At 40.4% G+C, this 12779-nt stretch overlaps 1 protein-coding gene and 1 long non-coding RNA gene across 2 annotated transcripts; one reads left to right on the forward strand and one right to left on the reverse strand.

The window, feature by feature from the left end:
* Window positions 1-1018: 1018 nt before the first annotated feature.
* LOC133419137 (uncharacterized) lies at window positions 1019-1486 on the reverse strand. The gene is made up of 3 exons (XR_009770496.1): window positions 1441-1486; window positions 1275-1337; window positions 1019-1174 (listed from the first exon to the last, which is right to left on the reverse strand). It is a non-coding gene; the product is annotated as an uncharacterized LOC133419137 (long non-coding RNA).
* Window positions 1487-9006: 7520 nt separating this feature from the next.
* On the forward strand, window positions 9007-12456 carry il17a/f2 (interleukin 17a/f2). The gene is made up of 3 exons (XM_061707790.1): window positions 9007-9150; window positions 11031-11197; window positions 12231-12456. The coding sequence occupies exons 1-3, from the start codon at window positions 9007-9009 to the stop codon at window positions 12454-12456; spliced, it is 537 nt and encodes a 178-aa protein (XP_061563774.1).
* Window positions 12457-12779: the final 323 nt, after the last annotated feature.

Raw genomic sequence — 12779 nt, forward strand, 5'->3', positions numbered from 1 at the left:
CTCGGAGTCGAGCTGCTGCTCCTTCACATTGAGAGGAGTCAGCTGAGGTGGCTTGGGCATCTGTATCGGATCCTCCTGGACGCCTCCCTAGGGAGGTGTTCCAGGCATGTCCCTCCTCCCTAGGGAGGTGTTCCAGGCATGTCCCTCCTCCCTAGGGAGGAGTTCCAGGCATGTCCCTCCGAGAGGAGACCCCGGGGAAGACCCAGGACACGCTGGAGAGACTATGGCCCAATCCCAATTCAACTTCACTCGCCCTTCTTTTCTCCACTCGCACTTCTTTTCTTCCCTAAGCCCTAAAAAAGAAGGGGGAGATTTTAGGGCACTTGAGATCTAGGGCACTTGGCCCAGGGGCCTGTCCCAATTCTCCTACTCCCCCTCGTTTTCATCCCTAGCCTGATCAGGAAGCCCAGAGCTAAAAGCTGTTTTAACTTCAGCTGTAGCGCTGTTAATATGGCACTTTATTAAGTTTTAATATTTTTTCAGGCATAAAGGTAACCTTAAGATCCGCAACCAGGGCTCAGTTTATCCAAATAACGCCTGTTAAAAAATTTGCTGAAATTAATAATCGGTTAAGTGGGTTTTGCTCATATCGTGCATATGTGTAAATAGTTTTGTATTTGTGTGGTTTTACTCACTTGGAAATACTTTTAAATTGTCTAATAAAACTTGTTACACAACAGTTTTCTCTTCTGGGGTTTCTCAAAGTAAGGTAATGTCTCAAATTATAAACTGTACAACAAGATCAATAGTAAAATAAGGATAGTGAGAGAATCTGCAGTAAAAAAGGCTTTATTTTCTATATTCAAATACAATTTTTAAAAAGAAAAAAGTAAACATTGCACGCAAAACAAAGAAAGGTGCTGTTCCATATAAAAAAATTTGCACAGAAATATTTACAAAAAAAAAAAATTGCAGTGTATGTGCTGCTACTGCTGATGAGGTGTCTAGTCCACCATTTTCTCTAAAAGGTTCAGGAACCTGTCCATGTGTTCTTCATTCTTTTGACATCTTCTGTCTTCTTTGGCGGCCTCAGCTTGAAGGAAGTCCTGCATAGAGAGTTTCTTTTTTTTGGGGATCGGGGGGAAAGTGGACCTGATGCCTGAAGCTTCCAGCTTCCTCTTCCAGCTGGTGAGGCAGAGCTTGAGGCCGATGTGCTGGCGTCTTCCAAAGTGTTCTGAGATAAAAAAAAGATGGATACACATGTTGATTACACACATGACTGGACTATCATACACACCCACAACATCATACCAGGTTCATTATCACAAAATGACCTCTGTGCTTTCCTCTGAATTTGTCAGAGAGGACACCGGTGAGGATGGAGGGTCGATTATGTTCTGAAAAGAAAATAACAGTTAGAGAACCACCGGTCGTAGCACAAGCTAGCTATAGGAAGAAGGACTGGGGAATAAGATTGTGCTTTTTTACTGCTAAACTTACCATGAGTATTTGCGTGGGATCTTCATAAGACGCCAACAAACATGGATGCTGGATTGAAGGTCTGGACCCCAAAACCTCATGCATCTCTTTGTAGAAAGGCCATGGGGCTGCTGTGGCCTCTCCACTGTCTGTCTCGGAGCCCGCACGCACACACACACACACACACACACACACACACACACACACACACACACACACACACACACACACAAAATTTACAGAAGATTATTGATAAATACTTTACATGTATTTTTTTTTGTTAAGCATCATCTCTTCAGCAGATAATATTACCATAACCATTGCTTACCTTATATTTTTTTTAAAGATTTTCAGTGGTGAATAGTAGTTATACCATGGTTAAGGACCCCATCACAGATATTCTGCAAGCAGATAGCTAGATCACTCACTCCCACAGCGGTTTAGCAGCATATTTCTTCTTAGTAAAATAATCCTCGTTGGTAGTTCTAAAGCTTATTAGGTGTCGGACCTGATCCGGAGTCCCTGGAATGAAATGTGATTACTGCAATGCACAAACGTCCTCGTAAAAAAAAAAAACGAAAAAAAAAAACGTTTGAACTATGATAACAAGGCAGCAAGCAACGTTATTACTTCGTAACCCCCCCAAATAACGTTGCTGCCTTATAGTAATGTGAAATATACAACACATTTGTAGAAAATATGGGAGTTAACGAGTAGTTAACAGGACACGGCAACGTTATCTACCCTGGATTTCTATGTACTGTTCATACAAAAATACAAAAGCACTGTGATTACAAAACTTTTTTTTTAAATTCCATGGGACATTATACTTACATTTGTGCGTTTTCTTTTCAATATCCTCCTGCTCTTTGCGGGTCGCCATTTGACTCAAAAAAAACTTTTCCTTTTTCCTTTTCCTCGGTCGGCGAGCTTTAAATAGACGCAGCCTACGGCGTAGCTTACGTAACCTACGGCGTCGCTTACGTAACCTACGGCGTAGCTTACGTAACCTACGGCGTCGCTTACGTAGGTTACGTAACCATATTCCGGCGCGATCTTAGCGAACAACGGACAAAATAGGGATTATGTACATTCACTGAGTGAATATTATGAAAGTAAAATATCGGTTTGCAAAAGGAAATGTAATCAAAACGCATTTTTATGCAGAAACTAACTCAAAATATTGATTTTATTCCCAAAAAAACAAGAAATGTCCTCCATGTTTTTTTTTTTGATTCAGTCCGCAAATGACGACGAAAAGCATTCTGGGAGATTTTCATACCCCCTCGCTCGCCAAGTCAGCATCTGAAATCCCTCGATTTGAAGGGGCTATTCTCAGCCCCTAGCCCTCGTTATGCCCCCTCCCCCTTGGTGAAAAGAGGAATTGGGACACCACTACCTTCACAGGAACGCGCAAAAGTTAGGGTTAGTGAAGAAAAGGAGGGCGAGGGGGAGTATTGGGACGCACCCCAAGTCTCTCGGCTGGCCTGGGAACGCCTCGGACTCCCATCGGAAGAGCTGGAGGAAGAGCTGGAGGAAGTGTCTGGGGTGAAGGAAGTCTGGGCATCCCTGCTGAGGCTGCTGCCCCTGCGACCCTGGAACAGATAAGCGGCGGACGATGGATGGATGGATGATAAAACAGCAAAGACTTAAAATAAAGTAAGGTTTATTACAAACCTGTGATTTATTCCCAGTCCATTACTGTGCCCCCAGGTGGCATGCAAAGCCATTGCAGGGGGTCACTCCCAGCATAATCAACAGTCAAATGCTTGGGGCCCAGAGTTATAAGGGGGCCCCCGAAGGCCGACCAACTTTGTATTGTAACAATTTGTGATTCAAAGCTGAATTTCCAATGACAGTAGGCACTTTTCCATCACCCCTACATTTGTGCAAAACCAAATAAGTTTGCTTTTAAAGTTTATATGTAGATGACACTAATTTATGTTCCAAACCAGTATTCCAGACGTTGTTTGGAAGAAAAGTGTACCATGTACTGCTGTTGTTCTTAATATCCATGAACTAACTTATATACAAGGCTTTAGTGATTATGTGTTGGTTACCGTTTTGCAAAAACTAAAATAAATAGATTAAAAGATAAGAAAAAAGAAAATCTGACACTCCCCATAAAGGGAAATTCCTCTTGGTGGTTTGTCTTTTATAGGACTGGTTTTACTGTGACTGGAAAGTTTAAAAGTTTGCTTTTAAAGTTTATATGTAGATGACGCTCTAATTTATGCTCCAAACCAGTATTCCAGACGTTGTTTGGAAGAAAAGTGTACCATGCACTGCTGTCGTTCTTAATATCCATGAACTATAAAGAAATGCTGTAATGGAAACAGCACTCATTTGAAAAAACTCCAGAATATTGACAGAATATTACACCTTTTTACGCTTCCATGAGGTTGTTTTTAAGGCGATTCAATAATGCACTTATTTTTTGTTTCTGGCAGCTGGATGTGATGTAGCCAGTCACCTTTATCACATATTCAGATATTTGATTATACAGTATTTTGTGCAAAAGTACAGTTGAAACGTGGCTAGTGGTTGAAACGAAAGGCAAAAAATAAAATAAAAACAAAAAAATAAAATCAAAGCTGTATCCAGTTAGACTTAACTGTCAAGGTACGAATGCCAAGTTATAGGATTCATTTGCAAGAAATTTAGAAAATGTGCTACTAAGGTGCACGGATGGAAATAATTGGTTCTGTAACCATGGAGTTTATATTTTATTCTGAAACAATACAAATGTGCACTATTCAAAAAATGTATTTCTGTCACATTTTTCATTCTTGTCATTATCATTGATGATATACAAGTAAGTAAGGTTGATTAATTAGTTGGCCCCCAGTGAATTTAAGTCAAGGACAGTCATGGATCTAAAGTATCAGTTTACACTTATGGACACATTTGTTAGTACTGTTCCATTAAATAAAAGGAAGATATCTGAAATTATATAAAACTGACAAAATTAATAAATAATCATTTACCAACCACTGACAAATGAAAACCAGACATTTCTTTGGAGTGTTGTTTAACAGAAGCTTTAGAAAATGAAAAAACTGGATTTTCTGTATTGGAGATCATGAACATGATCATGAATTAAAACAATTAATCTAATCAATTACACGATTTATAATTAATTCATCGAATTAATCGCATTTTAATCTCATATCTGCTTAAGGTCCCCGAATAAAGAATTGGAATTCTAGGACATTGCAAAATTGCAGGGCATGACTAATTGATTGATTGATTGATTGATTGATTGATTGATTGATTGATTGATTGATTGATTGATTGATTGATTGATTGATTGATTGCTCCCTCTGGCAGGAGGCTGCGGTCCATCAGGACCAAAACCTCACGCCACAAGAACAGTTTTTTCCCGTCTGCAGCTCATCATCAACAAGGCCCCGGTCCCCCCTCTCCCCGTCTACCACGGACTGCCCCCCCACCCAACTCTACGTTACATTAACGTAAAGATTCCAATCCCGTAACTTTTGTACAGACTCATATCCGGCACTTTAAAAACCCCATATTGTACATTTCTATTTATACATTTTATTTTATCTCTTATATATTTGTTTTTATATTTTTATTGTATTGCACCAATAACCACAACAAATTCCTTGTGTGTGTTCAACAAACTTGGCAATAAACCCTTTTCTGATTCTGATTCTGATTCTGACATTCAAAAGAGAAAGACAGAAAAACAGAGTATACAATGCAACAATAAATATAAACACCCTGTTGGTCCAACAAACTAAGGCTGCTTTCAGACCTGTGGCGCGTTTGATTTGTTCCGATTCAGGGGCTAAATCTATACAGTTGTTTCGTTTTTCGTTTGTGGTGTTTGTGTTCACAAGGCAACCGTCTGTAGCGGTTCAAAGCTGTTAACAAATGCCATGAGAATGATCATTGGTCATTCCTCATTGGTCAGAAATGAACGCGAAAGGAGTTTCCTCTTCCGTACCCCGGGATAAACAACAATGGTTATAAATCCCCTTTCACATAGAGGGCGCAAAGCGCAGACCGTCGCCGGTGATCCCGTTCATTGTGTATGTGCTACCGCGGCGCAAGAGCAGACCGCGTTTGCGCCGCGCCTGCCTGCCCGAATTGAACATTTTTTCATTTCAACGTGCCGCGCTGTGACGACGTCCAATAGGAGAGAAGGGAGAAGAGAGAAAGTTGTGTCCAATAGGAGAGAAGGTGGTGGAGGCTTCGCCGACTCTTCTCCTTGCGCCGGGGTAGCACATACACATTGACTGCGTTTACATGCAGTCAATAACCCTTTTAAAACCCGAATATTGGCAATAACCTGAATTTGCATGGCCATGTAAACACCAATAACCCCTTTGAATAACCAGAATTTGCTCATATTCCGAATATGACCCATGGGTTACTCCTTTTAAAACCCGAATATTGGGTCATGTAAACACCAAACGGAATATCCCCATCAAATGGAACAGGAATTTGTTTTCTGCACATGCTCTGTTCACAAGGAATCCTGGTCTTTTGAGTCCAGGAAGTTCTTATAAACACGGAGAAACCAAGACCAGGAGGAGACTAATCACTTCATAAATGTAATGAAGGATATGAACATTTCTGCATTTGTAGACGGTAGAAAGTACCGGGATAGAAGATTTACAAGAAGGAGAGTGAAAAGTTGCGTGAAGCAGCATTTGTTTTGAATTTGGATACAGGAAGAAGAAGCAGAAATGACGGGAATTGCGTCATGATGTTGTCTGTGCGTCGCTGGTTTGATCCAGATATCCTGAATGATTAATTACCATGTAAACGGAATATTCTGAATGTTTCAGTAACCGGAATATTAGCAATAACCCAAATTTTGACTGCATGGAAACGTAGTCAGTGTCTCCTTTAGGTATGTCTTGAAAATTTCAGAAAGACAATGGAAAACCACATCCTGCATCCATCACAACAGCAAGACTTCACAGAAGAAGCGTCCAGGTGGTAAACTGGTCTACCTGCAGTCCAGTTCTTTCACCAACAGAAAATATTTAGAGCTTCATGAAGCGAAAAATCCAGCAATGTAGACACAGGTAGAATCCTGCACCAAATCAGGATTGGAGAAAGTTCCTCTCCTAAAACTCCAGCATCTGGTCTCCTCACTTCCCAGATGTTCACAGACAGCTGTTAAAAGACAAGAAGGTGGTATACAATAAACATCACTCAACGTGTTTGAGACCTTTTAAGAAATGAATACCCCATTAAATTTAGTTCAAGTTCAGATCTTGTAATGCTCAGGGAAATGTATGTAGATTTCTGAGTCCCACACCTTTGTTCGATTTTCTAATAGTTTCTAATATATATATATATATATATATGATGTGGAGCTGCCATAACCCGCGTCAGAGGGTCATCTTAACTGTGGGTCAAGTCTAATTCTATACACAAGCTCCTCGGCCTTTTTTCTCTTTTGTGCATGTTTGCAGGCCGGAGCTTCGGGAGCTGCGTGCTGGCCTGCGGTCCCGGTACCCCCCCCCCCCACCCCCGGTCATCCCGTTGCTGCTTCCGCCTGCCTGCGCCCCCCTCCCACTATGGGAGTTTTTACCTGCCATTGTTTATGTAATAATTGCTCGGGGGTTTATGTTCATGTTCTGGGTCTCTAGAAAGCGTCTAGAGACAACATCTGTTGTATTAGACGCTATACAAATAAAATTGAATTGAATTTGACAAACTGGGTCTTTACAAAAAGCTAAATGCTCATCCTGATGTTCATCCATCCTCGTTTTGAAAACTACACCTGTCTGACAGTGCATATCACCCTGCTCATGTAGGGACGATACGTCATTCTACATGCCGACGCATCTTATGTTACGCAGATAACGCCTCCCGACTCGCCTTCAGGCATGGGGTGGCAAATAACACGCCTTGCATTCTTATTACCCAACGTGTTCATCATTCAGCGATAATAGCAGGGGGTATCTTTTTTTTCACTCGCCCAGATGCTGATGCATCTGAGCATCTCTGAATGCACAACACCGGAACCTGCAGCGTGGGAGTGAGAGGGGCAGGGTAACGGCCCGGTCAGGCGGGGGAGAGATTTGTCCGTCAAGACTCCTCTCCCTGGGGCCGCTCGGTGGCGCTGTGGGTTATACCCTATTATCATACCCTATTATTATGGAGTTAGAACAGTCTCATAATTTGCAAACGCACACACCGATTCGCAAATGCACACAACGTTTCGGAAATGCACAGGACAAGTTTCACAAATGGACAGAACAATTCACACGTGCGTAGGACAAGATATACAAATGTATTTTTGATGCACACACAAATATAACCTGATTTACAAACGTTTTTTTTTTTATCTGTGAGCTGCGCTGGATTTGCGTGTGACTTTTGAGACTCCCCTGACGTGACTCGATCCACAAATACGTTTTTTTTTGTATTTGTATTTTTTTTTCTGATTGGTTGCAGACGGAAGGATCTGCAACCAACCAGAAATCTTCCTTTGTTTCAGCCAATCATAAGAGTGCACCCCACGTGGGGAACAAGTCACTGATTGTTCTGTGCATTTGTGAAACGGTGTGTGCATTTGCGAATTATGAGACTGTTCTAGCCCCATATATTATCATACAATCAATACACACACACACACACACACACACTGCAATAATACATCTGTTACACTATCATATATTATATGGGGGGTGCAAAGAACCAAACAAAAGCCCAGTAATAATAGTTACACTAATTTGGTGTCAATTACAATATACCCGTACAGTTTATCACAGTATTTTTTTATACCCGTTGATAGTCTTAATTTTAAACATTCTTTTGAAGGTATAGATCGAACTACACATTCTGTCCTTTTCAAAACAATTCCATAGTTTTACACCATTTACTGAAATACAATGTTCTTTTGACTTTGTTCTTGCCTTTTGGTTTTTGAACAACCGGCATTTCTCAGTTCATATTTGTTTTCCTGGATTCTGAACAGCTCCTGGATGCTGTGTGGAAGGAGATTGTTGTGAGCTTTGAATGGGACCAATAAGGTTTGCAACTTGGCTATTTCCCAGAATTTGAGAGTATTTAAATTTATAAAAAGAGCGTTGGTGGGCTCATGGAACGCTTTTCTCTTTATTACACGTATTATTCGTTTGTGTAATATAAAAATTAGTTTTAGATGGGTCTTGTATGTGTTTCCCCACATCTCCACACTGTAAGACATGTATGGAACTACAAGGGAACAATACAAGAGGTTGAGTGACTTTGAGTTTAAAAATTATTTTGATTTATTTACAATTGCAATGGTTCTAGACATTTTTTCATCTTTTTGACATAATTAATGTGTGATTTCCATTTTAATTTATGATCAATGAGTGTTTGTCATTATAACTATGTACATGTACAACGAAATTAAAAGTGCTCCAAATCCCTGTTGTGAGTTGCAGAAGGAGGTTTACAGCTGAGTCAGCTCAGTCATCTCTCCTGAGGAGCTCTTATTGTTTCAGCGTTGTTCTGCTTCTGTGTCAGAGATCTTATCAATGATGAAAATGTCACTTCATCTTCCCCTGATCAACTGCCGATCAGACTCCCTCACCTGAGTGGGAAGTGAAGCAGATGTACTACAGAGATAACAGGAATCTCCCTATCAGATGTCAGAGCAGATCTGAGGGCCATAAAGACTCCAGAAACCCTGCTGGTCTGACAGAAGGACCTGAGCCGGACCCGATCGACAACATGAAGCTGCCAGGGATTCTGCTGGTGAGCATTGATCAGCTTTAGTCATTCCTGTCTGTCTGTTGGAGCTTCCACACTAGTATGACGTACAGGACTGTTTCAGAAAATTAGAATATTGTGATAAAGTCCTTTATTTTCTGTAATGCAATTAGAAAAAACAAAAATGTCATACATTCTGGATTCATTACAGATCAACTGAAATATTGCAAGCCATTTATTATTTGAATATTGCTGATTATGGCTTACAGTTTAAGATTCAAATTCCCAGAATATTCACATTTTTTGAGATAGGATATTTGAGTTTTCTTAAACTGTAAGCCATGGGTCCTCGGCTGCAAATGTAGCACACTAATGTCTTTCCACATGACTCTTTGTTACGCAAATCTATGGAAGATTGTTAGGGCCAGGCAGGAGAAAAATAAAATAATATTTTAGAGGAGGAAGATTTTTTGTTTCATTATGCACTTCGAGAAAAAGTCAAAATGTCGAGAAAAAAGTCAAAATTTCGAGAAAAAAGTCAAAATGTCAAGATTAATGTTGAAATACAATCTTGAGAAAAAAGTGGAAATGTCGAGAAAAAAGTGGAAATGTTGAGAAAAAAGTAAAAATGTAGAGAAAAAAGTCAAAATTTAGAGAAAAAAGGAGAAAAAAAGGACAAAAGTAGAAAAAAGGGAAAAAAAAGAAAAAAGGAAAAACAGGAAAAAAAGAAGAAAAAAAGGGAAAAAAAAGGTCAAACATTTTTGAAAAAGCTCCAGGAGCCACTAGGGCTGCGCTAAAGAGCCGCATGCGGCTCTACAGCTGTGGGTTGCCGACCCCTGGTCTAGACACTAGACATCCATAGACAGGTGGAAGCAGCAGTGGGATGATCAGAGGGGGGACTGCAGGTCAGCACGTTCAAACAGCAGAATATAAACAAGGCACGCATCATAAAACGTTTGTTGAAAAGTTTGTTGAAAGTTAAAATATGAAATAGAGCAGCAGAGCAGAGCAGTGCAGGTAATAGTTTCTTTATTGAGGAAACACTAATTTCAGCTTTGCAACCTCCGGGCCATCGCAGAGTCTGGTGTTTGGACTCGATGCTGATATCATTTTCAGGTTATCCTCTTCCTTTTCAGTCAGGGGCACACAGCACAGAACAATCCAAAGACTAATGGGGAACATAAATCAGAGTGTCATCTGCATATAAACTGACATTTGTATGAATTAACAGGTCTAGAATTGAAAAAAATTATGAATTGTTTTAACAGATGAAATTAAATTCATAAGAAATATATTTTGTGTTTTTGTAAAATCACAAAAGTCAAAGGAAGAATCACTGCCTGTTTTTCACTTTTTATTTACATTTCATCTCCTTATTTTTATCTGACATAACTCTTACAAAGATGTTACTAACACATTTTCACTGAAGATTAAGCTAAATGTAGAGGAAATTGCATCAATATTGGAATAATTTATGGGACTGGAATTTTTAAGTTATTGATGAATGTTTTTTTTTTTTTTAAAGTAATAATGATATACCATCAAATAGATGCAACAATTTCGAGCTTAAAGATGCTTTTATCCAGAGCGACTTCCAGCAGAGGGAAACAATCAAAGTAGGTGCAGATAAGAACATATTTAAAAAAGAGCCACTGAGACAACGAAGACTTATTTATTTAGGTTGATAACTGAATAAATGTCTTAAATTTTCGGATCTTATGAGGATTTTATCAAAGATAGATATTTTATTGGACAACTTTAGTGTCATATGACATATGACGTGTCTCTTGTTTATACTCCATGTTTAAGTGTGTTAGGATGTGACCCAGTCAGGAACCCACACCACTTGAATCTAAAAAGAGGACGTTCTCAAATGAAATTAAATTCTGGTTCTGGCTCAGCTCTCTTTGCTCTTCTGTCCCCAGCTCTGTTTCAGTGCAGTGTTGGACTGCTCGTCCTCTAAGGAAGCAGCTCCTGATCCTGGCCGCCCCCCCGTCTGCGGGTCCACGCTGACCTTCTCCTCAGGGGTCCGGTCCTGGTCTGAAGGGAATGGAAACATCCACCGGACCTCTCTGTCTCCGTGGAGTTGGAGGTCAGTAAATGGCTCAGATCAGGGGTTTTCAACTCCGGTCCTCGGGCCTCCCTGCCCTGCATGTTTTAGATGTTTCCCTGCTTCAGCACACCGTGATACAAGTGGCTGTGTCATCTACAGAACTGTGCAGGCCTTGATGACAAGCTAATTAGGACCATAAACTAGAATCAGGTGTGATGATGAAGGGAAACATCTAAAACATGCAGGGCAGGGAGGCCCGAGGACCGGAGTTGAAAACCCCTGGCTCAGATAAACCCTCTGGTTCACAGGTTTTTCTCCCACTAGGGGAGTTTTTACCTGCCATTGTTTAAGTAATAATTGCTCGGGGGTCATGTTCTGGGTCTTTGGAAAGATCCTAGAGACAACTTTTGTTGTATTAGACCAGGGGTCAGCAACCAGCGGCTCTAGAGCCGCATGCAGCTCTTTAGCGCCGCCCTAGTGGCTCCCTGGAGCATTTTCAAAAATTACCTTTTTTTTCCTTTTTTTCTTCTTTTTTTCTCTTCTTTTTTTCCTTTTTTTCTTCTTTTTCACTTTTTTTCTTTTTCTTCCTTTTTCCTTTCCTTTTTAATCTCAACATTTCGACTTTTTTCTCGAAATTTTGACTTTTTTCTTGACATTTCAACATTTTTCTCAACATTTCGACTTTTTTCTCTAGATTGTACTTCAACATTAATCTCGACATTTCGACTTTTTTACTGAAATTTCGACTTTTTCTCAACATTTTGACTTTTTTTCTCGACATTTCAACTTTTTTCTCGAAGTGCATAATGAAAAAAGAAAAATCTTCCCCCAGTTATAAGTAATATAGAAACATGCAGCATGTGTTGTCTTCATTCTAAGGCTGATACAAAACTTACTGTTTTGTGGCTCCAGACATATTTGTTTTTTGTGTTTTTGATCCAATATGGCTCTTTCAACATGTTGGGTTGCCGACCGCTGTACAAATACAATTGAATTGAAAATTGAATTGAATTGGTTCTGGAAGAGCTGACGTCCCTGTGTCCCGATTCACCTGTGAAATGTGTTTGTTCAGATCGACCACGGTGAAGACCCGGATCCCGTCCACCCTCTGGGAGGCCGAGTGTACCAGCCGGGCCTGCTCTAGTCCGGACTCAGGACAGACGGACGTCAAGAACCTGAACTCCGTCCCCATCTACCAGAACATCCTGGTCCTGGAGAAGAACGGCAGCCGCTGCTACACGGCCCTGTACCGCTCCGTGGCCGTCGGCTGTACCTGCGTCTGGGCCGAGCAGAACTAGACCAGCAGGAACCAGAACAACCTGATCTCACAAAAATCTGTGAAATGCCCACGACCTCTCACCACTATTTTCCGTGGCACCAACACGGAAATGGTATAATTCTGTGTGAGCACCACGGATATTGTACCTATGTGAAGTCAATGGGATCCGTGGTCGTGATATAGACACGGATTATTACATTATTATTATGTATATATTATTCTTTATTATAGTGGCTAAGTTATGAGTTTTTGACGCGCAAGTTACTGTTTGTTACTGTCAGTTTGTAAAAACATGTTTTTAACGCTGTTTTAACAGTGTTTTAATGGTGTTTTGATGATTTT

Source organism: Cololabis saira, chromosome 2 (genome assembly GCF_033807715.1).
Source record: "Cololabis saira isolate AMF1-May2022 chromosome 2, fColSai1.1, whole genome shotgun sequence".
NCBI lineage: Eukaryota > Metazoa > Chordata > Actinopteri > Beloniformes > Belonidae > Cololabis > Cololabis saira.

Bases quoted from the DNA above. Each gene is read 5' to 3' on its own strand.
- il17a/f2 (XM_061707790.1), top strand. From the start codon at position 9,007: ATGTACTACAGAGATAACAGGAATCTCCCTATCAGATGTCAGAGCAGA. The intron at 9,151-11,030 runs GTGAGCATTGAT...TTCTGTCCCCAG, and splicing joins AGCTGCCAGGGATTCTGCTG to CTCTGTTTCAGTGCAGTGTT. The intron at 11,198-12,230 runs GTCAGTAAATGG...GTGTTTGTTCAG, and splicing joins CTGTCTCCGTGGAGTTGGAG to ATCGACCACGGTGAAGACCC.